This window comes from Bufo gargarizans, chromosome 4 (assembly GCF_014858855.1).
Source record: "Bufo gargarizans isolate SCDJY-AF-19 chromosome 4, ASM1485885v1, whole genome shotgun sequence".
Taxonomy (NCBI): domain Eukaryota; kingdom Metazoa; phylum Chordata; class Amphibia; order Anura; family Bufonidae; genus Bufo; species Bufo gargarizans.
The window spans coordinates 163676932-163703368 of NC_058083.1; the positions used below are offsets into that span (position 1 = coordinate 163676932).

The 26437-nt window shown below is 43.8% G+C and overlaps 1 protein-coding gene across 3 annotated transcripts in view; it reads right to left on the bottom strand.

Annotated features, from left to right (window-relative positions):
- The window catches only part of SI (sucrase-isomaltase), a 360959-nt gene that overhangs the window by 166563 nt on the left and 167959 nt on the right, over positions 1-26437 (bottom strand). For all 3 annotated transcript variants that reach the window (XM_044289835.1, XM_044289836.1, XM_044289837.1), the window contains 5 exons: positions 12373-12490; positions 10269-10440; positions 8637-8753; positions 7601-7755; positions 4629-4713 (listed from right to left, as the gene is read on the bottom strand). In XM_044289835.1, coding sequence (XP_044145770.1) covers positions 4629-4713; positions 7601-7755; positions 8637-8753; positions 10269-10440; positions 12373-12490 — 647 coding nt within the window. The remainder of the gene's footprint in view (positions 1-4628; positions 4714-7600; positions 7756-8636; positions 8754-10268; positions 10441-12372; positions 12491-26437) is intronic.

Consider the following 26437-nt stretch of genomic DNA (forward strand, 5'->3'; position numbering starts at 1 on the left):
GCCATATCCACATTATGTCACCTTGCCACACTGTTATCTAATGATGCTGCTGCTGCCATCTCCAAACTATTTTACCTTGCCACTCTGTGGTCACCTGATGCTGCTGCTACTGCCATCTCCACACTATGTCACCTTGCAACTCTGTTGTACCTTCCTGCTGTGTTGCTGCCAGATCCAAATTATGTCACCTTGCTACTCTATGGTCTGATGATGTTGCTGCCATATCCACATTATGCCACCTTGCCACTCTGTGGTCTGATGCTGCTGATGCCATATCCACATTATGTCACCTTGCCACTCTGTGGTATCCTCATGCTGCTGCCAGATTCAAATTATGTCACCTTGCCACTCTGTGTTCTGATGATGCTGCTGCCATATCCACATTTGTCACCTTGCCACTCTGTGGTATCCTCCTGCTGCTACCGCTGCTGCCAAATCTTGCAACTCTGTTGTACCTTCCTGCTGTGCTGCTGCCAGATCCAAATTATGTCACCTTGCTACTCTATGGTCTGATGATGTTGCTGCCATATCCACATTATGTCACTTTGCCACTCTGTGGTCTGATGCTGCTGCTGCCATATCCACATTATGTCACCTTGCCACTCTGTGGTATTCTCCTGCTGCTGCCAGATTCAAATTATGTCACCTTGCCACTCTGTGGTCTGATGATGCTGCTGCCGCCATATCCACATTATGTCACCTTGCTACTCTATGGTATCCTCCTGCTGCTACTGCTGCTGCCATATTCATATTATGTCACCTTGCCACTCTGTGGTATCTTCCTGCTGCTACTGCAGCTGCCATATCCACAATATGTCACCTTGCCACCCTGTGGTCTGATGATACTGCTGCCATATCCACATTATGTCACCTTGCCACTCTGTGGTATCCTCCTGCTACTGCTGCTGCTGTCATATCCACATTATGTCGCCTTTCCACTTTTTGGTATCCTCCTGCTGATACTGCTGCTGCCATATCCACATTATGTCACCTTGCCACTCCGTGGTATCCTCCTGCTGCTGCCAGATTCAAATTATGTCACCTTGCCACTCTGTGGTCTGATGATGCTGCTGCCGCCATATCCACATTATGTCATCTTGCCACACTGTGATCTAATGATGCTGCTGCTGCCATCTCCTATTTTACCTTGCCACTCTGTGGTCTCCTGATGCTGCTGCTGCTACTGCCATCTCCACACTATGTCACCTTGCAACTCTGTTGTACCTTCCTGCTGTGCTGCTGCCAGATCCAAATTATGTCACCTTGCTACTCTATGGTCTTAATTATTTCTTGGCTGCAAATATGACCTAAAAGTTTTTCAGATTAGCCTGCCATTAAAATGAATAGTACCCGCCGCAAACTTGCGGTTTGCAAACATTTGATCGCGTTTGCACGATCACGTTTGCGAACAATCCCGGCAGATGTTCGTCCATCACTAATTGACAATATGTCACCTTGCCACTCCGTGGTCTGATGATGCTGCTGCCATATCCACATTATGTCACCTTTCCTCTCTGTGGTATCCTCCTGCTGCTACTGCTGCTGCCATACCCACATTATATCACCTTGCCACTCTGTGGTATCCTCCTGCTGCCATATCCACATTATGTCACCTTTTTTACTCAGTGGTCTAATGATGCTGATGCTGCCATCTCCACACTATGTCACCTTGCATTTTTGTGGTCTCCTGATGCTGCTGCTACTGCCATTTCCACACTATGTCACCTTGCCACAAACTTACTGCTGAAAAAGCTTTTATGCAGACGGATCTTCGGATCCGTCTGTATGAAAGTAACCTACGGCCACGGATCACGGACATGGATGCCAATCTTGTGTACATCCGTGTTCTTTCACGGACCCATTGACTTGAATGGGTCCGTGAACCGTTGTCCGTCAAAAAAATAGGACAGGTCATATTTTTTTGACGGACAGGAAACACGGATCACGGTCTCGGCTGCAAAACGGAGCATTTTCCGATTTTTCCACGGACCCATTGAAAGTCAATGGGTCAGCGAAAAAAAAAACGGAAAACGGCACAACGGCCACGGATGCACACAACGGTCGTGTGCATGAGGCCTAAGGCTGAGTTGATACTTCCGTTTTTTCATTTTTTGGCCCCGTGACTCCCCAAATAAGTGAAGTGTGCAGTGATTCTAAGAGTTACTCCTGTCATCTGCATGTCATACGGACTCACACTATTATTTCACTACCAAATCAGACCGCTATGCATGCTACTGCAAGGCACAGTGTTCTACACCAGTAGAAAGGCTCTCTGCAGCCAGAAAATAGCCGTTTTTTTTACGTAATTTGCAGATAATGTATTTGTATTGAAGCAAATTTGTCCGAAAAAATACTGGCAAATAGGCAAATTTAATTTTTGAAAAATTTGCTCATCTCTAATTAAGAGGGAAGATATGTGTCTCCAAGATTGGTGCAGGAAATCTTAGATGAGATGTATGTTATATTTGTGGTGTTTTCCCCATGATCACCTGGCCTAAGGTGAGGCCAGGTGCAAAATCCTGAGTGGGAGAATGGGAGGGAATTGAAGAGGAAGCCTATAGAAGCTCCATGTGGTTCCAGCCAGGAGGCCTGGGCAGCCACAAGGCTGAGGAAGCCTGAGTTTGGGGGACCCAGCGACACCTGAAGAAGAGAGGTGTCGCTCGGTCACAGTCAGAAGTACTGCTGGACCATATTCCACCCCCCTACCCTCAAGGTATTTTGCTGATTCCACCAGGAGGACTGGTGGGTTGCACTGGTCACAGCTAGGAGGCTGTCTGACCAAAGCTCAAAACCACAGTGTGAACACTGAGCTAGAGGTGAGTTAGGGAAAACCTTTGTATAGTGAGTGCCTAGCCGGGCAAGGGTTTATTGTTTTGTGATTTGATGTTGTGATGTGAAGCTGCAACTTCATGGTGCCGAATGATGCCAAACTTGGAAGTATGATTAGCTGTGTGACAAAAAAAGCACTGTTTGAGCTTGAAATCCCACTGTTTAGTGAGAAGAGTGATCCCTTACAGCCTTTATATGAATCCAGGGGCACATGGAAGTACATTAGAGCCTTCATGAGCCACTAATGAAGCCCAACCATGGCTCTGAGTATTTTGTGATTTTTAGGTAATTTTATCTATGCTAAAAATGCAGAAGCCAAGTCTAGCGTAGCCAGACTATAGGTAGAAATATGCAAATATACTGTATATCCCTTCATGTTGCACCAACTGTATACCATTTTTCTTTTAAGAGTACATGCATACAGCCAAGATCTATGTGTGCATTGCCTGTGCAGCAGTGTACAGAGGCCATAATGCTTCCCAGTGGATAGCCTCATGTCCACTAGTGTTGGGCACGAATATTCAAATTGTGAATATTAATTGTGAATATCGGCACTTTGAGAATTTGCTAATATTTAGAATATAGTGATATATATTAGTAATTTTTTTTTTTTTTAAATAAGTAACCGCCTTCTTGCTTGTGGGCCAATGAGAAGGCTGCAATGTGTCTGAGCTTAGCAACATCCCTAGCAACCAATAGGAAAGTTGCCTACCCCTTACTATATAAGAACCTCCCCAGAAGCCATTTTCTATAGTTTTTTAAAGTTCTGAGAGAGACAGCAGTGTCATTGCTGTGCTCTGTGCTTTCCACTTATACCATTAGATAGATAGTTAGATAGCTTATATATATAATACAGATAGTTAGTGTGAGATAGTCAGTGTAGTTATATCCTGATATAGTGGAGCTGACAGGTTCCAGTGCAGGGTGTTAGGTAGTGTGATAGGTTCTGCTGTCCATACATACATGCTACAGACATAGTGCTGTGACGTCACAACAATACTTAGTGCACCAATCAGTAATATGTAGTCAGACCTGCTAAAATGTGAAGTTTCACGTATTGCGCCAAAATGTTTGCATCATTAGTGCTGATTAGCGCAATCGTGAATATATTGGAGCACTCTATCTGCATATAAAGCTATTGTAATGTTCTGCCGTACCAACCATTTTCTCCAGTCTAAGGAAACTTCTAGCAGCTTGGAAAATGTAGCAAAAGTGACCCACGCCTATATTGTGTGTGCATTATGCGAATATTACATTGCCGATTTTCGCAATCAAAAAAATTATAATTGCAAATTCTAGAATTTGAGAATATATGATGAAAATTCTACAAAATATTGGCGAAATATTGCAAATTTGAATATTGCCCCTGCCACTCATTACTAATGTCCACCATGTGCTGTCATGCGTGCTCTGCGGGATGCCATGTGTACAGAGATATTCAGTCCTAAAAGCCACACTCCTAGAGGAGAACAACTCCATGCATCCATATGGAACTAAACAGAAAGACCCACATATTAGATTCATACAGAGGAGAAGCCTCATTTACCTCTAGACAAGCCCTATTATGGCTTATAAACGGAGCAGTGATATTTTCAAGTGTATGAGTCCCAAAATTAGCCTGACAGAAACAGGATATATTTTGTAGAACTGGACTGATGTTTATGAAAATGTGTCACATTAGAGAGCAAGGACCATTACTCCATAAGTACATCCTGAGCTATGCGCTATCATAAATGCTAAATAAATCAGTGACAAAAGGATAAAGGTAAAAGGATACAACAAAAACAAAATATATGTACCGCATCAAGAACAGGTGTTATAAGAAGGCCTGGTCCCCATAAGAATTGTCTGTCTATTGCCCAGGTTTCAGGATCAGAATAGAATCTAAAAATAAGATTAGAAAGATATGTTTAATTAGTCAGTTTAATTCATGAATTCAGCTGTAATAAATAACCACTGAACATGTACCTACTTGTATCATCTGTTACTTATATACTGTACTGTTACATTACTTTACTAAAGGGAAGGTTCTGGGTTGGCACACTTTAAGTATTATGAACAGCTATAATACACTAATGACATACGTAATAATAATAATAATAATAATCCTGCAGGGAAATCATAATCCCCGTCAGCTCCTTTGGGATCAAACTACACAATAAAGGCCATTTATGTCAGCCTGTATTCTGGCTCTGTGTTATGCTCAGGGAGGATGTGGTGATGCCATGCAGAGATGGCTAACCTCCGTCACTCCAGCTGTGGTGAACCTCCTTAGAACAGCCAAGCAAGGGGGCATCTTGGGAGTCATAGTTTTACCACAGAGTGCCGAAGGTTAGCCATCACAGCCATAGTGCATCACATAGATATTTATGTAGTACTTCATTTGTAGAACGCAGGCTTGTATAAATGAGGCCTGTATTCTGCTGGAGAAATGTAAGGAGCAAGCAAGTAAAGAATGCATTACAATACACATTTAGTGTAAAGCATTGTAGAGTGGATCAGACTCCCAAAAGTTGAAGTCCCACAGTGGGACAAAATAAAGGAAGAAAGGAAAAACAAAAAAAGTGTTTTACATAATAAAAAATAATTAAAGTCCAGATTGCTATTTTTTATTTTAGTACTTTCCCTTCTTCCCATTGCTGTCAGTGCCCAAAGCTACACTGAAATAGTTTGTCAGGACTGCTGAGTGTGTGGGGGTATCCTCTCTATTATATTAGAATGGCATAGCAATCCAGACTATGCAGGTATTAGCACAGACAGTGGGATAGCCAGGGGCAGAAATACAGATAATAGTCCAAGATCATGGTAAAAGATTCCCAATAAAAACCAAACTTATGACCAATGACACAGACATTTTTATTTTATTTTTATTTTTCAGTTATGCCTCTCCACAATTTGGCAGAATTTTGCCTTATTATTGTATAAGGCCTTGTTTACGAAGAAGGAAGGGCAATTTTTTCAGGCGCTGTGTGGGATACATGTACAGTACTGTGTCATTTATATATTTACTTTTGCCAGACAGATTTCTAAAGGAACGCGTGTATATTAGAGATGAGGGAACCTCTCAAGAAACGTAAGCGAAATAAAGAAATAAAGAAAGAGAAAAAGCTAATAATCTACCCAGAAACCTTCCTCTCTCGAATCAAATCAAATTGATTTGTTCACCATTAACCCCTTCCCAACCAGCACACTAATAGTACGGCGCTGTGGGAAGTGACTTCCCGACCAGCGCAAACTGTGCCAAAACAGCTATTTTTTTGTTTAATACCAAGCGATCAAAAAAGCATATGCACCCCCAAAATGGTATCAATCAAACCGTTATCTGATCCCGCAAAAATGAGACCCTACCTAAGACAATCGTCCAAAAAATAGGGCAGTCAGAAAATGCCACACAAAAACAAGATTTCATTCTGTTCAAAAATGCATTTACTGTGTAAAACTTAGAGGACCTTTCACTTGTATCCGTTCTCCCGTTATAGGCTCCGGTACCTTTGCTCCTTAAGTTATAGTAGGCGGGTCTTCCCTTGTCCTGTGGGCGTCTCCTTCTCCTAGGCTGCAGCGCTGGCCAATCGCAGCGCACAGCTCACAGCCTGGGAGAAAATTAAACTCCTAGGCTGTGAGCTGTGCGCTGCGATTGGCCAGCGCTGCAGCCTAGGAGAAGGAGACGCCCACAGGACAAGGGAAGAACCGCCTACTATAACTTAATGAGCAAAGGTACCGGAGCATATAACGGGAGAACGGAGCGGCGCCCGGGGATAATAGTAAGTGCAGTGAGATCCCCGGGCGCCCGCTCTATATGGCAGCATACTCAGTTCACATAGGTTATACAAGTGAAAGGTCCTCTTTAACAAAAATAAAAAGAATAGACATATAGGGTATCACCATGTCTGTAACAACCTGCCCTATAAAAGTATCATATTATATGCCCCCTCAGGTGAATACTATAAAAAAATTAAAAGAAACTACGCCAAAACAGCAATTTTTTCACCTTGCCTTACAAAAAGTGTAATACCAAGCAATCAAAAAGTCTTATGTACCCTAAAATGGTACCAATGAAAAGGTCACCTTATCCCGTAAAAAATGAGCGATTACTCAATAAAAAAAAAACATATGGCGCTCCTTCCATTCTGAATTCTGTCATGCACCCCCCCCGCCCCTCCCAGGTGTTTACCACCACATATCTGGTGTTGCTGTATTCAGGAGAAAATGAGCAACGCATTTTGGGTGCTTTTTCTCTTGTTACCCCTTGTAAAAATGAAAAATTTGGGGCTAAACAACATTTTATTGGAAGAAACAAAACTTTTCATTTTCATAGCCAAGTGTTCTCAAATTCTGTAAAACGCTTAGGGGGTCAAAATGCTCAGTACCCCTCTTAATATATTCTTTGAAGGGTGTAGTTTCCAAAATTGTGTCACTTTTTGAGGGTTTCCACTGTAGGGGTAACTCAGGGTCTCTTCAATTACAAAATGTTGCCCAAAAACCATTCTAGCAAAATCTGCCTCCAAAAGCCATATGGCGCTCCTTTCCTTCTGACCACTGTCACGTGCCCCCGATGAAGCAACTTACTTTCCATTCACGTGGGGGCCTCTTTTTTGACTTAGGAGCAGGTTCTAGAAGTGGAACTGACACTTATCGGACATTTATAGCATGTTCAATCTACATTATATAAATATACAGTTGGGAATACTTTGAACCAACACATCTCTATCTATCATGGTTCCTCAAAGAAAAGACAACTACTGTATCATTACAATTTAATGATGGTACTTACTCATGAAGTACTGGCCTCACCACAGTTTCTCCGATAGTGTGTGCTTTGTAGAACAGAGTGTAAAGGTATGGAAGCAGTGTGTATCGGATGTTTAGATAATGCCTTGATGACTGAACAAGAAGAGAATCTGCTCCATAGGAAGCAGGGTCTTGTGCCTGAAATTGAATAAATGAATAGTATTTATTCACCATAAATGCTAAGCAAAATTATAAGGATAAGGACATTTCTGCTATCAAAGTCTATTGTTCCCATTTCAGTTTTATTTTTATTTTTTGTTCTTTAGTTGTTAACATTTAAGCTTCTTTCACCAAGCCAGCCGCAAGCCAATGAAATGCCACAGGTCTCAATTCTCTAAACATTGGCAAGCAACTGTTATCTCTGGGGGAGACAAGTCTCTTATTTATGTACAGAAACATGCTTACAATTTAAGTGAAAAGCTATCCGTGTAATATATGAATGTCCAGGATTGCAGGAGGATTCTGAGTGGAGGAGCCTACTGGTAAGACATCTATATGCATCTAATAGGGCTTACAGACAGAGGTTGTCTTTTGGAGATAATTCCTTTATACTGTACATACAAAATTAACTTATAATACAACCACACAAGTAATACAACATAATAAAGTGTAGCCTATTTACACATTAATACTTCTTTATGCAAAAGAACACAGCATTATGTCCTAACTATGCAGTTCTTACTGCAGTAGGATCTAATGGTAAGTCCAGTGTGTCTATCAATAACAGACAGTAATGCTTTTGAATGCGAAATTCTGCAATCCTATAACTGTGGCTGCAGTCTCTAGTTCCCTACACCCACACAAACTTTAGAACCCTAAACAAGAGCTTCTCTCGCCTCTGTCTAAAGATTGCTGGATTCTAAGCACTCAGACCCCCATTATGTAAGCCTTTGATGTGTCCCTATGACATGGTAGGGTAATACTTTAAGGAATTTATATTTTGTTAATATAACCAAATAACATTGTGTATGTCCTATATAAAAATCTTCAGTATAATTGCACATTCAAGAAAACGTTACCTTGTAATTCTCAGCATTGTGGTTTCTAGCAAATGGATAAAATGCCCCAACTTGCATCCATCGTCTGCATAGCTCTTCAGAGGAATCATCAAAGAAGCCACAAATGTCTGCACCAATCTAAGGAGAAAATGTTAAAACATTCATTCGCAAAAAAAATATTTATTGTCAGATTTAAAAGGGTTTTCTCACAATGGACATTTATTATCTACAGGATAAATCATAAATAATTACTGGGGGCGCCATTGCTGAGAACCCTCACCCCAAATCACTAGAATTACCTGACTCCATTGAGAAGGACTTTGAATAAAGCAGGATTCAAATATACACAAGGTCACTCCATTCACAGTCTAGGGGACATATGAGGGCAGCCAAGGACAGTGCTTGTCTGTTTCTGTCAACACCATAGACATTGATAGGAGTTGCAGGACCCATGCTCAATCACCATTTTGGTCAAATTCCTTCTCACTGTGGTTAGGTAGATAGTGATAATTGCATTTGAGCTGTATGATTATAGGACAGAAGAGAATTGTAATTATGTTTTATTGACTGCGTCATGAAAGGTACAAATTTCCTTGGGGAGATCCAACAAATTGGGAATCTTTTTATTCTTTTTATGCAATGCTGCCTGGAAAAAAGTATCTGTCCTCCAAAAGAAAGGTAGGGCAGCTATTCTGAACCCTTGAACATGTTTCTACAATTCATGAAACCCCCAATGCCTATACTGCCTGAAAATAAAAACTTGTCGGGTCAGCTAAAGCATTGTAGGATTATAGTCCAGTAATATAATTGGGCTTGGATATGTTTACTGCTTTACAAACCATCTGTGAGCTTGCTGCAATCAGTTTTCTTTAGGTATTGTAAAAGTGACAGGTCTTGTACCTGTACTCTGGGAACCCTAGTTAGGAAACACCGCCCTAGTGACCGCTCTAGTGGGTGCCATGTACTGTAAGTCAATTTCCCAAAAATCACCTATAGGTGGCACTAGAGAAACAGTGTCCTGCATTCTGCCATGAACTAGCTAATGATATTAGCTGATAAAAAGCAGGGGCTGCTACAGAGTACATAGTACTAGGCCCTCATCCGCTTTGCGGACAAGAATAGTAATTTCTACAATGGGGCCCTCGAACAGTGCGGGATGCACACGGACCACATCCATATTTTGGGTATCCACAACTTGCTGACCACAAAACGGATAGGGCCATGTGCAGGAAGCCTAAGTAAGGGGCAGATCTCCATATTCATTTAAATTTAAAAAAAAATATGGTGAATATACTAATTCCCCATATTTTCCAAAATCACTTTTAGCTGTGCAATAATTTGTATTTAATTGAATTAACTCACAATTAACATTTCATAAGGACTTTGTTTAGATTGCTATCTTAGCCTTATGTTTCAAAGATGACTGTTTTGGTATCAATGACTATAAGGATCTCTTCTTATGAGGCATTTAGGCCACTGAAATATTTAGCTGCAAATGTTGCCTATTTCTCTTCTGCTCTCTGTGTTGACTGTCATAAAGCATCCAATTGGCAATGAAATGGATCATGATGTTCTACACAAATAAACACAATTTAGTGCTAATTCCCATAGATGACCATTTGTTTTGCAGGCTTATTCATGTAATGTGCTTACATAAGGTATTCCAAAAAGACTGAATTCAAGCATTCCTGGTATAGCCCATTTAATATCATTCCAGTTGGCAGCATTATCTCCAAGCCAATGTCCTGAGTGTTTGCCTGATCCAGCAAAAGTAGATCGAGAAAAAATGATGCTTCTTTTTCCAGGGAAAACAGCTTTGATGGCTCTGAAAATAAAAAGCCATTCTGAAATGTAGCTTACTGCAGCTATTGTCCTGATCACATGCATGCTGTAATGATTGCTCTGTTTCACAAAGGCTACGGATTGACAAAAGCAGCAACATTTCTATTTATTTAAAATATTTTTTTTTTAAACTGTAGTATTTTTCATCTTTGTTCATATATATACATGGCTAGTAATATCTAATATTAATAGTCTAACAGTTCCATAGGATATAAATTTCAGATTTTTCAGCATAAAGCATAATACAAATTACTTTTTGTTTGCATAAGGATTTTCATGTTAAAGAGTCACCATGAAATGCGGTGCAATCTGCAGTCAGCATGTTACAGGGCATTGATATACAGTTTATTGGAAAATATTCAGTAAAACTTATAATTTATATATTTATATCTTTGCTTTTTGGGACTTCAGTTGTACATGGGGGAAGTGATTGATGGCATTTCCTGTATAAGGCATTGGGGAATCATGGATGTGTGGTGTTCATGATTTCCTTGGACAGCACATGGAGCCATTGATTATGATGTCTTCATTCACATATCAGTGGTTTTCTACTGAGTGTGGGTCAGTGGAAAGTCTCAGAGACATACACTACTTTCCGTGGGTCCATAAAAATTACTGACACAACATTGATGCCAACAGTGTTCAGTCAGTGGTTTCTACAGACCATTGGTAGGAGATGCTGTAGAAACCCCTTTTTTAGCCAAGCAGTCTACATGAAGTACTGATGACACATGGACCAAAAACAGACTCTTTCTTCACAGATGAAACACTGGTCGTCTTCTCAAAGATCTCATCATGGGAATGAGGCCTAATGGTCCATTCACCCGTTCACAACTGTTTTGCGGTCCGCAAATTGCAGATCCGCAAAACACGGACACCGGCCATGTGCGTTCCGCATTTTGCATACCGCACATGGCCGGCATTATAATAGAAATGCCTTTTCTTGTCTGTGGTTGCGGACATGAATAGGACATGTTCTATTCTTTTGCAGGGCCGCGGAAAGGAAGTGCGGATGTGGACAGCACATTGTGTGCTGTCCGCATCTTTTGCGGCCCCATTGAAAATGAATGCGTCAGCACCCGTTCGCTAAATTGTGGAATGGATGCGGACCCATTTTGCGAACGTGTGTATGGACCCTAAGTGTGTCTATACCAGTTCCAAGTTTTTCAGTTCAAAAATCAAATACCGAAGTAATTTACCGAAGTATCGTGAGACTTCGGGAGTAACTGACTTTGCCTCATCGGAGTCCGCATCTCAGTACGGCATTATACCGAAGTTCTGAGTGAAGCAACTTCGAATCTATGAGCCAAAGCTCGCTTCGCTCATCTCTAATTGCTGTCAGTCCCTGATAGTTGTACGCAGGGCTGGTCTTGAATTCAGAAAGAGCAGAGGTTTGAATGTATAAATGACAGGTTTTCTGACTATAATTCAATCCGCTCAGCCGCTCTATAACATGCTATCTGCAGATGTGAGTCCATTACATATGAATGTTAAGTGAGTCCATTAATCAGTAGGAAAAGAACAATAATTTCTCCCCCCCAGTGTAAATTAGGTGGGGGGTCGGAGGGACATCAGGCTGAACACTCTCTGCAGGAATCTGAATTAAAGTGGATATTTTATTTTTTAAATTATTGCATGAAGAGAGCTATATGATGCTCGACTGTATCTGGCAGTGTAATGGATTGAAAGTGGTAATGCTTGATTGCTGTCCCATGCCAAATTTTATCACTATACTGGAAGTGCATTAGAAGACACAACAAATGGGACATTTTTTTTTTTTGTTGGGAGGGGGAAGTCATGTTTTCCTAACCATATACAACACTGTTCATAATTTTGAGATATATGGCCTTACATTCATAATGATATACAAACATGAAAAGGATTATCATAACATGTATATATGCAGTCAACTTACTCTTCTGTAGAAAGGACCATGGAATATCCATACAAACTATGTACATCATAATGGGAGCCCCAAGCTTGCCGTGCGTCCATACAGAGCGTCTTTGAATACATTACGCGATCCAAAATTGCTTAACAGAAAAAGACACAGATATTATTTTTTTTTATGTAGAAACCTTTTGCCACATTTTGTTCCTCTAGTTCCCGCAAAGATACTTTTCTTAGAAGAGTGAATTATAAATGTGCAAGCTCCTTGATATATGACCATGCAGCTTGTACTAAGGCTGTTTAATGAACATCATAGTTCAAAGTGATCAATAAGTCAAGCTGCAGACAAACTCTGCCATTAACCTTTACAACCACTATTAAAATATTTTGGAAGCACTTTTGAGGTGACACGTTAATTAGTGTCTCACTTGTATTTTGCTTCTTAGGCTTAAAAATAAATATCAAGTAGAAGAGGGTTACGGAGATCACATTAGGCAGCTCAGCTTGTTTTTATACCTATTTTTTAGTATGGAAAAATATGGGAGATTTTGAATTGTACATACCTGGAGAAATTATTATATGGTTATATATAGGGATGAGCGAACTCGAACTGTATAGTTCGGGTTCGTACCGAATTTTGGGGTGTCCGTGACACGGACCCGAACCCGGACATTTTCGTAAAAGTCCGGGTTCGGGTTCGGTGTTCGTCGCTTTCTTCGCGCTTTTGTGACGCTTTCTTGGCGCTTTTTGAAAGGCTGCAAAGCAGCCAATCAACAAGCGTCATACTACTTGCCCCAAGAGGCCATCACAGCCATGCCTACTATTGGCATGGCTGTGATTGGCCAGAGCACCATGTGACCCAGCCTCTATTTAAGCTGGAGTCACATAGCGCCGCCCGTCACTCTGCTCTGATTAGCGTAGGGAGAGGTTGCGGCTGCGACAGTAGGGCGAGATTAGGCAGATTAACTCCTCCAAAGGACTTGATTAACTGATCGATCTGCAGCTGTGGATCATTGAGCTGCTGATCCTCAATTGCTCACTGTTTTTAGGCTGCCCAGACCGTTTGTCAGTCACATTTTTCTGGGGTGATCGGCGGCCATTTTGTGTCTTGTGGTGCGCCAGCACAAGCTGCGACCAAGTGCATTTAACCCTCAATGGTGTGGTTGTTTTTTGGCTAAAGCCTACATCAGGGTGAAGCTGTCACACCAAGTGCATTTAACCAGCAATAGTCTGTTTATTTTTTGGCCATATACTACATCAGGGGCAAGCTGCGCCTGTCACCAAGTGCATTTAACCCTCAATTGGTGCGTTTGTTTTTTGGCTAAAGCCTACATCAGGGTGAAGCTGTCACACCAAGTGCATTTAACCAGCAATAGTCTGTTTATTTTTTGGCCATATACTACATCAGGGGCAAGCTGCGCCCGTCACCAAGTGCATTTAACCCTCAGTAGTGTGGTTGGTCAAGCTATCACACCAAGTGCATTTAACCAGCAATAGTCTGTTCATTTTTTGGCCATATACTAAATCAGGGGCAAGCTGCGCCCGTCACCAAGTGCATTTAACCAGCAATAGTCTGTTCATTTTTTGGCCATATACTACATCAGGGGCAAGCTGCGCCCGTCACCAAGTGCATTTAACCCTCAGTAGTGTGGTTGGTCAAGCTGTGACACCAAGTGCATTTAACCAGCAATAGTCTGTTCATTTTTTGGCCATATACTACATCAGGGGCAAGCTGCGCCCATCACCAAGTGCATTTAACCAGCAATAGTGTGGTTATTTTTTGGCCATATCCCAGTCTAATTCTGTCACTAAATCCATACCGGTCACCCAGCGCCTAAATACTAGGCCTCAAATTTATATCCCGCTAAATCTCTCGTTACCGCTGTCCTGTTGTGGCTGGGAAAGTTATTTAGTGTCCGTCAAAGCACATTTTTTGTTCTGGGTTGAAATACAATTCCCAATTTAGCAATTTAAAAATTTAGTGGTTTCTGCTGTATCAGAGCTATTTGAAATCTATCCCTAAAAGGGTATATAATATTCAAGGTGCACATAGGGACATTCAGAATAACTTCACACACCCGCTACTGTGCATTTCCAAGTCTAATTCTGTCACTAAACCCATACCTGTCACCCAGCGCCTAAATACTAGGCCTCAAATTCATATCCAGCTAAATCTGTCGTTAGTGCTGTAGCTGGGCGAGTTATTTAGTGTCCGTTCAAGCACATTTCTTGTTCTGGGTTGAAATACAATTCCCAATTTAGCAATTTCATAATTTAGTGGTTTCTGCTATATCAGAGCTATTTGAAATCTATCCCTAAAAGGGTAGATCATATTGAAGGTGCACATTGGGTCATTCAGAATAACTTCACACACACCCGCTACTGTGTATTTCCAAGTCTAATTCTGTCACTAAACCCATACCTGTCACCCAGCGCCTAAATACTAGGCCTCAAATTTATATCCAGCTAAATCTGTCCTTAGTGCTGTAGCTGGGCCAGTTATTTAGTGTCCGTTCAAGCACATTTCTTGTTCTGGGTTGAAATACAATTCCCAATTTAGCAATTTCATAATTTAGTGGTTTCTGCTATATCAGAGCTATTTGAAATCTATCCCTAAAAGGGTATATAATATTCAAGGTGCACATTGGGTCATTCAGAATAACTTCACACACACCCGCTACTGTGTATTTCCAAGTCTAATTCTGTCACTAAACCCATACCTGTCACCCAGCGCCTAAATACTAGGCCTCAAATTTATATCCAGCTAAATCTGTCCTTAGTGCTGTAGCTGGGCGAGTTATTTAGTGTCCGTTCAAGCACATTTCTTGTTCTGGGTTGAAATACAATTCCCAATTTAGCAATTTCATAATTTAGTGGTTTCTGCTATATCAGAGCTATTTGAAATCTATCCCTAAAAGGGTAGATCATATTGAAGGTGCACATAGGGACATTCAGAATAACTTCACACACCCGCTACTGTGCATTTCCAAGTCTAATTCTGTCACTAAACCCATACCTGTCACCCAGCGCCTAAATACTAGGCCTCAAATTTATATCCAGCTAAATCTGTCCTTAGTGCTGTAGCTGGGCGAGTTATTTAGTGTCCGTTCAAGCACATTTCTTGTTCTGGGTTGAAATACAATTCCCAATTTAGCAATTTCATAATTTAGTGGTTTCTGCTATATCAGAGCTATTTGAAATCTATCCCTAAAAGGGTAGATCATATTGAAGGTGCACATAGGGACATTCAGAATAACTTCACACACCCGCTACTGTGCATTTCCAAGTCTAATTCTGTCACTAAACCCATACCTGTCACCCAGCGCCTAAATACTAGGCCTCAAATTTATATCCAGCTAAATCTGTCCTTAGTGCTGTAGCTGGGCGAGTTATTTAGTGTCCGTTCAAGCACATTTCTTGTTCTGGGTTGAAATACAATTCCCAATTTAGCAATTTCATAATTTAGTGGTTTCTGCTATATCAGAGCTATTTGAAATCTATCCCTAAAAGGGTATATAATATTCAAGGTGCACATTGGGTCATTCAGAATAACTTCACACACACCCGCTACTGTGTATTTCTAAGTCTAATTCTGTCACTAAACCCATACCTGTCACCCAGCGCCTAAATACTAGGCCTCAAATTTATATCCTGCTAAATCTCTCGTTAACGCTGTCCTGTTGTGGCTGGGAAAGTTATTTAGTGTCCGTCAAAGCACATTTTTTGTTCTGGGTTGAAATACAATTCCCAATTTAGCAATTTCATAATTTAGTGGTTTCTGCTATATCAGAGCTATTTGAAATCTATCCCTAAAAGGGTATATAATATTCAAGGTGCACATTGGGTCATTCAGAATAACTTCACACACACCCGCTACTGTGTATTTCTAAGTCTAATTCTGTCAGTAAACCCATACCTGTCACCCAGCGCCTAAATACTAGGCCTCAAATTTATATCCTGCTAAATCTCTCGTTAACGCTGTCCTGTTGTGGCTGGGAAAGTTATTTAGTGTCCGTCAAAGCACATTTTTTGTTCTGGGTTGAAATACAATTCCCAATTTAGCAATTTCATAATTTAGTGGTTTCTGCTATATCAGAGCTATTTGAAATCTATCCCTAAAAGGGTATATAATATTCAAGGTGCACATTGGGTCATTCAGAATAACTTCACACACACACGCTTCTGTGCATTTCCAAGTCTAATTCTGTCACTAAATCCATACCGGTCACCCAGCGCCTAAATACTAGGCCTCAAATTTATATCCCGCTGAATTTGAATACAATACATTGGGCCAAATAATATATTTGTTGTTGTGGTGAACCATAACAATGAGAAAAACATCTAGTAAGGGACGCGGACGTGGACATGGTCGTGGTGGTGTTAGTGGACCCTCTGGTGCTGGGAGAGGACGTGGCCGTTCTGCCACATCCACACGTCCTAGTGTACCAACTACCTCAGGTCCCAGTAGCCGCCAGAATTTACAGCGATATATGGTGGGGCCCAATGCCGTTCTAAGGATGGTAAGGCCTGAGCAGGTACAGGCATTAGTCAATTGGGTGGCCGACAGTGGATCCAGCACGTTCACATTATCTCCCACCCAGTCTTCTGCAGAAAGCGCACAGATGGCGCCTGAAAACCAACCCCATCAGTCTGTCACATCACCCCCATGCATACCAGGGAAACTGTCTCAGCCTCAAGTTATGCAGCAGTCTCTTATGCTGTTTGAAGACTCCGCTGGCAGGGTTTCCCAAGGGCATCCACCTAGCCCTTCCCCAGCGGTGAAAGACATAGAATGCACTGACGCACAACCACTTATGTTTCCTGATGATGAGGACATGGGAATACCACCTCAGCATGTCTCTGATGATGACGAAACACAGGTGCCAACTGCTGCGTCTTTCTGCAGTGTGCAGACTGAACAGGAGGTCAGGGATCAAGACTGGGTGGAAGACGATGCAGGGGACGATGAGGTCCTAGACCCCACATGGAATGAAGGTCGTGCCACTGACTTTCACAGTTCGGAGGAAGAGGCAGTGGTGAGACCGAGCCAACAGCGTAGCAAAAGAGGGAGCAGTGGGCAAAAGCAGAACACCCGCCGCCAAGAGACTCCGCCTGCTACTGACCGCCGCCATCTGGGACCGAGCACCCCAAAGGCAGCTTCAAGGAGTTCCCTGGCATGGCACTTCTTCAAACAATGTGCTGACGACAAGACCCGAGTGGTTTGCACGCTGTGCCATCAGAGCCTGAAGCGAGGCATTAACGTTCTGAACCTGAGCACAACCTGCATGACCAGGCACCTGCATGCAAAGCATGAACTGCAGTGGAGTAAACACCTTAAAACCAAGGAAGTCACTCAGGCTCCCCCTGCTACCTCTTCTGCTGCTGCCGCCTCGGCCTATTCTGCTGCTGCCGCCTCGGCCTCTTCCTCCGCCTCTGGAGGAACGTTGGCACCTGCCGCCCAGCAAACAGGGGATGTACCACCAACACCACCACCACCACCTCCGTCACCAAGCGTCTCAACCATGTCACACGCCAGCGTTCAGCTCTCCATCTCACAAACATTTGATAGAAAGCGTAAATTCCCACCTAGCCACCCTCGATCCCTGGCCCTGAATGCCAGCATTTCTAAACTACTGGCCTATGAAATGCTGTCATTTAGGCTGGTGGACACAGACAGCTTCAAACAGCTCATGTCGCTTGCTGTCCCACAGTATGTTGTTCCCAGCCGGCACTACTTCTCCAAGAGAGCCGTGCCTTCCCTGCACAACCAAGTATCCGATAAAATCAAGTGTGCACTGCGCAACGCCATCTGTAGCAAGGTCCACCTAACCACAGATACGTGGACCAGTAAGCACGGCCAGGGACGCTATATCTCCCTAACTGCACACTGGGTAAATGTAGTGGCAGCTGGGCCCCAGGCGGAGAGCTGTTTGGCGCACGTCCTTCCGCCGCCAAGGATCGCAGGGCAACATTCTTTGCCTCCTGTTGCCTCCTCCTCCTACTCGACTTCCTCCTCCTCTTCTTCCACCTGCTCATCCAGTCAGCCACACACCTTCACCACCAACTTCAGCACAGCCCGGGGTAAACGTCAGCAGGCCATTCTGAAACTCATATGTTTGGGGGACAGGCCCCACACCGCACAGGAGTTGTGGCGGGGTATTGAACAACAGACCGACGAGTGGTTGCTGCCGGTGAGCCTCAAGCCCGGCCTGGTGGTGTGTGATAATGGGCGAAATCTCGTTGCAGCTCTGGGACTAGCCAATTTGACGCACATCCCTTGCTTGGCGCATGTGCTGAATTTGGTGGTGCAGAAGTTCATTCACAACTACCCCGACATGTCAGAGCTGCTGCATAAAGTGCGGGCCGTCTGTTCGCGCTTCCGGCGTTCACATCCTGCTGCTGCTCGCCTGTCTGCGCTACAGCGTAACTTCGGCCTTCCCGCTCACCGCCTCATATGCGACGTGCCCACCAGGTGGAACTCCACCTTGCACATGCTGGACAGACTGTGCGAGCAGCAGCAGGCCATAGTGGAGTTTCAGCTGCAGCACGCACGGGTCAGTCGCACTACAGAACAGCACCACTTCACCACCAATGACTGGGCCTCCATGCGAGACCTGTGTGCCCTGTTGCGCTGTTTCGAGTACTCCACCAACATGGCCAGTGGCGATGACACCGTTATCAGCGTTACAATACCACTTCTATGTCTCCTTGAGAAAACACTTAGGGCGATGATGGAAGAGGAGGTGGCCCAGGAGGAGGAGGAGGAAGAGGGGTCATTTTTAGCACTTTCAGGCCAGTCTCTTCGAAGTGACTCAGAGGATGAGGAGGAGGTGGAGGAGGATGAGGATGAAGCATGGTCACAGCGGGGTGGCACCCAACGCAGCTCGGGTCCATCACTGGTGCGTGACTGGGGGGAAAGGCAGGACGATGACGATACGCCTCCCACAGAGGACAGCTTGTCCTTACCCCTGGGCAGCCTGGCACACATGAGCGACTACATGCTGCAGTGCCTGCGCAACGACAGCAGAGTTGCCCACATTTTAACCTGTGCGGACTACTGGGTTGCCACCCTGCTGGATCCACGCTACAAAGACAATGTGCCCACCTTACTTCCTGCACTGGAGCGTGATAGGAAGATGCGCGAGTACAAGCGCACGTTGGTAGACGCGCTACTGAGAGCATTCCCAAATGTCACAGGGGAACAAGTGGAAGCCCAAGGCCAAGGCAGAGGAGGAGCAAGAGGTCGCCAAGGCAGCTGTGTCACGGCCAGCTCCTCTGAGGGCAGGGTTAGCATGGCAGAGATGTGGAAAACTTTTGTCAACACGCCACAGCTAACTGCACCACCACCTGATACGCAACGTGTTAGCAGGAGGCAACATTTCCCTAACATGGTGGAACAGTACGTGTGCACACCCCTCCACGTACTGACTGATGGTTCGGCCCCATTCAACTTCTGGGTCTCTAAATTGTCCACGTGGCCAGAGCTAGCCTTTTATGCCTTGGAGGTGCTGGCCTGCCCGGCAGCCAGCGTTTTGTCTGAACGTGTATTCAGCACGGCAGGGGGCGTCATTACAGACAAACGCAGCCGCCTGTCTACAGCCAATGTGGACAAGCTGACGTTCATAAAAATGAACCAGGCATGGATCCCACAGGACCTGTCCGTCCCTTGTCCAGATTAGACATTAACTACCTCCCCATAACCATATATTATTGGACTCCAGGGCACTTCCTCATTCAATCCTATTTTTATTTTCATTTTACCATTATATTGCGAGGCTACCCAAAGTTGAATGAACCTCTCCTCTGCCTGTGTGCTAGGCCTAAATATATGCCAATGGACTGTTGCAGTGGTGGCTGACATGAAGCCTGATTCTCTGCTATGACATGCAGACTAATTCTCTGCTGACATGAAGCCAGATTGTCTGTTACGGGACCTCTCTCCTCTGCCTGGGTGCTGGGCCTAAATTTATGACAATGGACTGTTGCAGTGGTGGCTGACGTGAAGCCTGATTCTCTGCTATGACATGCAGACTGATTCTCTGCTGACATGAAGCCAGATTGTCTGTTACGGGACCTCTCTGCTCTGCCTGTGTGCTAGGCCTAAATATATGCCAATGGACTGTTGCAGTGGTGGGTGACGTGAAGCCTCATTCTCTGCTATGACATGCAGACTGATTCTCTGCTGACATGAAGCCAGATCGTCTGTTACGGGACCTCTCTGCTCTGCCTGTGTGCTAGGCCTAAATATATGCCAATGGACTGTTGCAGTGGTGGGTGACGTGAAGCCTCATTCTCTGCTATGACATGCAGACTGATTCTCTGCTGACATGAAGCCAGATCGTCTGTTACGGGACCTCTCTGCTCTGCCTGTGTGCTAGGCCTAAATATATGCCAATGGACTGTTGCAGTGGTGGGTGACGTGAAGCCTCATTCTCTGCTATGACATGCAGACTGATTCTCTGCTGACATGAAGCCAGATCGTCTGTTACGGGACCTCTCTGCTCTGCCTGTGTGCTAGGCCTAAATATATGCCAATGGACTGTTGCAGTGGTGGCTGACGTGAAGCCTGATTCTCTGCTATGACATGCAGACTGATTCTCTGCTGACATGAAGCCAGATTGTCTGTTACGGGACCTCTCTGCTCTGCCTGTGTGCTAGGCCTAAATATATGCCAATGGACTGTTGCAGTGGTGGGTGACGTGAAGCCTCATTCTCTGCTATGACATGCAGACTGATTCTCTGCTGACATGAAGCCAGATCGTCTGTTACGGGACCTCTCTGCTCTGCCTGTGTGCTAGGCCTAAATATATGCCAATGGACTGTTGCAGTGGTGGGTGACGTGAAGCCTCATTCTCTGCTATGACATGCAGACTGATTCTCTGCTGACATGAAGCCAGATTGTCTGTTACGGGACCTCTCTGCTCTGCCTGTGTGCTAGGCCTAAATATATGCCAATGGACTGTTGCAGTGGTGGGTGACGTGAAGCCTCATTCTCTGCTATGACATGCAGACTGATTCTCTGCTGTCATGAAGCCAGATTGTCTGTTACGGGACCTCTCTGCTCTGCCTGTGTGCTAGGCCTAAATATATGCCAATGGACTGTTGCAGTGGTGGGTGACGTGAAGCCTCATTCTCTGCTATGACATGCAGACTGATTCTCTGCTGACATGAAGCCAGATCCTCTGTTACGGGACCTCTCTCCTCTGCCTGTGTGTGTGCTGGGCCTAAATATATGCCAATGGACTGTTGCAGTGGTGGCTGACGTGAAGCCTCATTCTCTGCTATGACATGCAGACTGATTCTCTGCTGACATGAAGCCAGATTCTCTGTTACGGGACCTCTCTGCTCTGCCTGTGTGTGTGCTGGGCCTAAATATATGCCAATGGACTGTTGCAGTGGTGGCTGACGTGAAGCCTCATTCTCTGCTATGACATGCAGACTGATTCTCTGCTGACATGAAGCCAGATTCTCTGTTACGGGACCTCTCTCCTCTGCCTGTGTGTGTGCTGGGCCTAAATATATGCCAATGGACTGTTGCAGTGGTGGCTGACGTGAAGCCTCATTCTCTGCTATGACATGCAGACTAATTCTCTGCTGACATGAAGACAGATTCTCTGTTACGGGACCTCCCTCCTCTGCCTGGGTGCTGGGCCTAAATATATGCCAATGGACTGTTGCAGTGGTGGCTGACGTGAAGCCTCATTCTCTGCTATGACATGCAGACTAATTCTCTGCTGACATGAAGACAGATTCTCTGTTACGGGACCTCTCTCCTCTGCCTGGGTGCCGGGGCCTAAATATCTGAGAATGGACTGTTCCAGTGGTGGGTGACGGGAAGCCAGATTCTCTGCTATGGAACCTCTCTCCAATTGATTTTGGTTAATTTTTATTTATTTAATTTTTATTTTAATTCATTTCTCTATCCACATTTGTTTGCAGGGGATTTACCTACATGTTGCTGCCTTTTGCAGCCCTCTAGCTCTTTCCTGGGCTGTTTTACAGCCTTTTTAGTGCCGATAAGTTCGGGTCCCCATTGACTTCAATGGGGTTCGGGTTCGGGACGAAGTTCGGATCGGGTTCGGATCCCGAACCCGAACATTTCCGGGATGTTCGGCCGAACTTCTCGAACCCGAACATCCAGGTGTTCGCTCAACTCTAGTTATATAATCAATCTTGTAAATGTAGCTTGATTGCTAGGCTAGGGTCAAACTGCTTTAAGGTGTTACATTTGGTCAGACCATTTTTAACACTTCAATGAATATATGCCTTAAACATATGCACGTATAAAGAATATTGTTTTTATAGTTGCGCGTCTGCCACTGACTCTCATTAAAAGCCAAAATGTATACTGTGCAGCCATTTTATTTTTTTAGAATGCATTTGTTATTCACGTAGTCGACTATAATTTTCAATACAGTAGAAGCAAAGGTATGGTCATTTTTACTGTTCAAAAGTGCATATTTCACATGAAGGACTACCTCTTTTAGAATACTATAATAGAGCATTGGGAAATAGACTTTATAAGCTAGACACCCATTCTGTTTGAAAATAGAGTACAAAAAGTGTACATTATATTCCATATATAAAGCCAAAATGTGCTGTGAACCTAGCCTTGTGAGTATTCAAAATGACCACTAGGAACAAGTAGCACAAATTCTAGAGATTTGGTTCATGATGTGGCTCCACATAGCATTCATTATACAGTAGCACTCTGATAACTGCACCCCTGAAAAATACGCTGCATTTATCAGCCCTATTAAAGTGTCGCTGAACTCTGAAAATACTGTGATATGTCATTGTACCATAGCAAAGGTATGCTGAGCCCTCCACTGATCGCTAAAATGAGGAGAAAGATGCACTTGCATAGAGTACTCTCTCCTCTCACTGCAAGAGACAAAATAGACTTGGGCCTATAGACTATCTATTGAGTCTGTCTTCTCCAGCAAGGATAGAACTCATGCTATGTGAGCGCTTCTCTCTTCTCATTTCAGTGATTGGTTGGGGTCTTGGCACTCAGACCCCACAGAGAATGACATATTGTTATGACATATCAAGAGTTTTTTTTTTTTAAGTTCAGAGACAACTTACGGTATGGGAAATTTTCACCTCAAAGGATGAGGAGCTGAGAACATTGATATGTAGTTTTATGGGAAAACTGGGAAATGCAGTTTTATGGGAAATTCCTGCTCATTCAGAACTTTGATATCAATGAGGTGTTCTTATCAGTGACTGACAGCTCTCTCTGTATACACAGTCATAGAGGGAAGGCTGTCAGTCACTCATATGATCACTATCTGGACTTGACTTCAAAGCCCAGAATGAGAAGATGTTATACTGAATATTTACACATAAAACTATCTGCTCAGCTTCTCCTGCTCCATAACAAGCTGCCTTTTATTTATATATATATATATATATATATATATATATATATACTGTATATATATATATATACAGTACAGACCAAAAGTTTGGACACACATTCTCATTCAAAGAGTTTTCTTTATTTTCATGACTATGAAGGCATCAAAACTATGAATTAACACATGTGGAATTATATACATAACAAAAAAGTGTGAAACAACAGAAAATATGTCATATTCTAGGTTCTTCAAAGTAGCCACCTTTTGCTTTGATTACTGCTTTCCACACTCTTGGCATTCTCTTGATGAGCTTCAAGAGGTAGTCCCCTGAAATGGTCTTCCAACAGTCTTGAAGGAGTTCCCAGAGATGCTTAGCACTTGTTGGCCCTTTTGCCTTCACTCTGCGGTCCAGTTCACCCCAAACCATCTCGATTGGGTTCAGGTCCGGTGACTGTGGAGGCCAGGTCATCTGGCGCAGCACCCCATCACTCTCCTTCATGGTCAATTAGCTCTTACTTTCAAAGTTTTCCCAATTTTTCGGATGACTGACTGACCTTAATTTCTTAAAGTAATGATTGCCACTCGTTATTCTTTACTTAGCTGCTTTTTTCTTGCCATAATACAAATTCTAACAGTCTATTCAGTAGGACTATCAGCTGTGTATCCACCTGACTTCTCCTCAATGCCACTGATGGTCCCAACCCCATCTATAAGGCAAGAAATCCCACTTCTTAAACCTGACAGGGCACACCTGTGAAGTAAAAACCATTTCAGGGGACTACCTCTTGAAGCTCATCAAGAGAATGCCAAGAGTGTGGAAAGCAGTAATCAAAGCAAAAGGTGGCTACTTTGAAGAACCTAGAATATGACATATTTTCTGTTGTTTCACACTTTTTTGTTATGTATATAATTCCACATGTGTTAATTCATAGTTTTGATGCCTTCAGTGTGAATCTACAATTTTCATAGTCATGAAAATAATGAAAAATCTTTGAATGAGAAGGTGTGTCCAAACTTTTGGTCTGTACTATATATATATATATATATATATATATATATATATATATATATATGTATATATAAGAAAGTTCAAGGCAGCACAAAAATGTAACCAAAGTAAGGAGTGCCAGCAATAAGACACAACCCCACCGTCTTGAAATACAAAGAAATAAAAGACTGCAGCACTTCCAAATGGTGCAAATACCCAGCCCCCAGCCACCCACCCACAGGCCATAGCACTAAATGCACAGCTTTCCAAATTACTGGCCCTGGAAATGTTGCCATTTAGGCTTGTGAAAACTGAGGCCTTCCGTAGCTTGATGTCGGTGGCCGTCCCGCGTTATGCAGTCAACAGCCGCCACTATTTTTCAAGGTGTGCCCTACCCTGGTATGGCACAGGTGCTAACATGTCAAGGATTGCGGGCCCTACGTCGATCAGGGTTTCTCCCAGCACCTACGGTAGTGGCTTTAACCCCCACTTCTCTTCCTCCGCCTCCTCCTCCACTTCCACCTCCGAATTATCCGCATGCAGCACCAGTCAGTCATCAGTCGGTAGCTGGAAGCAGTGCAGCACTGCAGTGGGGAAGCGGCAACAGACTGTGCTGAAGCTGATATGCTTTGGGGATAAACAGCACACCGCCACAGAGCTGTGACAGGGTATAAGGGACCATACTGAGCTGTGGCTCTCGCGACTCAACCTGAAACCAGGCATGGTTGTGTCTGATAATGGCCATAACTTGGTGGCGGCATGGAGCTCGGCAAGCGCAAACACATACCATCCCTAGCCCACATGTTCAACTTAGTAGTTCAGCGGTTTCTCAAAACCTACCCCAATTTGCCTGAGCTACTGGTGAAGGTGAGCCGCATGTGTGCCCATTTCTGAAAGTTATCTACAGCTGCCGCCGGTCTGGCAATGCTGCATCAGCACTTGCAATGGCCAGGTCACCTATTGTTGTGCGACGTGAGCACGCGCTGGAACTCAACTTTCTACTTGTTAGCCAGGCTTTGTGAGCAGCAGAGGGCAGTAGTGGAATACCAGCTACAACATGGCTGTCGTCTTTCCAGTCAGCTTCCTCTATTCACAAGTAAGGAGTGGGCATGGATGTCTCACCTCTGTGAGTTTTTAGGAAACTTTGAGGAATCAACACAGATAGTAAGCGGCAATAACGCTATTATCAGTGTAACCATCCCACTTCTGTGTCTACTCAAACGCTCACTGCTCACTATTAAGGACGACGCTTTGCATGTGGAAGAGTTGGAAATGGGGGAAGACATTACATAGGGTGATAGCCAGATCACCCTTAGTTCGTCTTCTTAGTGCGAATTGGACGATGAAGAGGAGGACGAGGAGGAGAAGGAGATGGTTGCCTCCGGTACAGAGTGTAGTACCCATGGAAGTTTAATTGTTGTTCAGCTTCCTCCTCTACCTTCTCCTCATTCTTTCAGCGTAACACCTTCACCACCAACTTCAGCACAGCCAGGGGGAAATGACAGCAGGCTGTTTTGAAACTAATCTGTTTGGGGGGAAAAAAAACACACCGCGCAGGAGCTGTGGATGGGCATGGAACAACAGACCGATGAGTGGTTAGTGCCACTGAGCCTCAAGCCTGGCCTGGTGGTGTGCGATAATGGGCAAAATCTCGTAGCAGCTCTGGGGCTAGCCAGTTTGACGCACATTTCTTGCCTGGTGCATGTGCTGAATTTGGTGATGCGGAGGTTCCTGAAAAA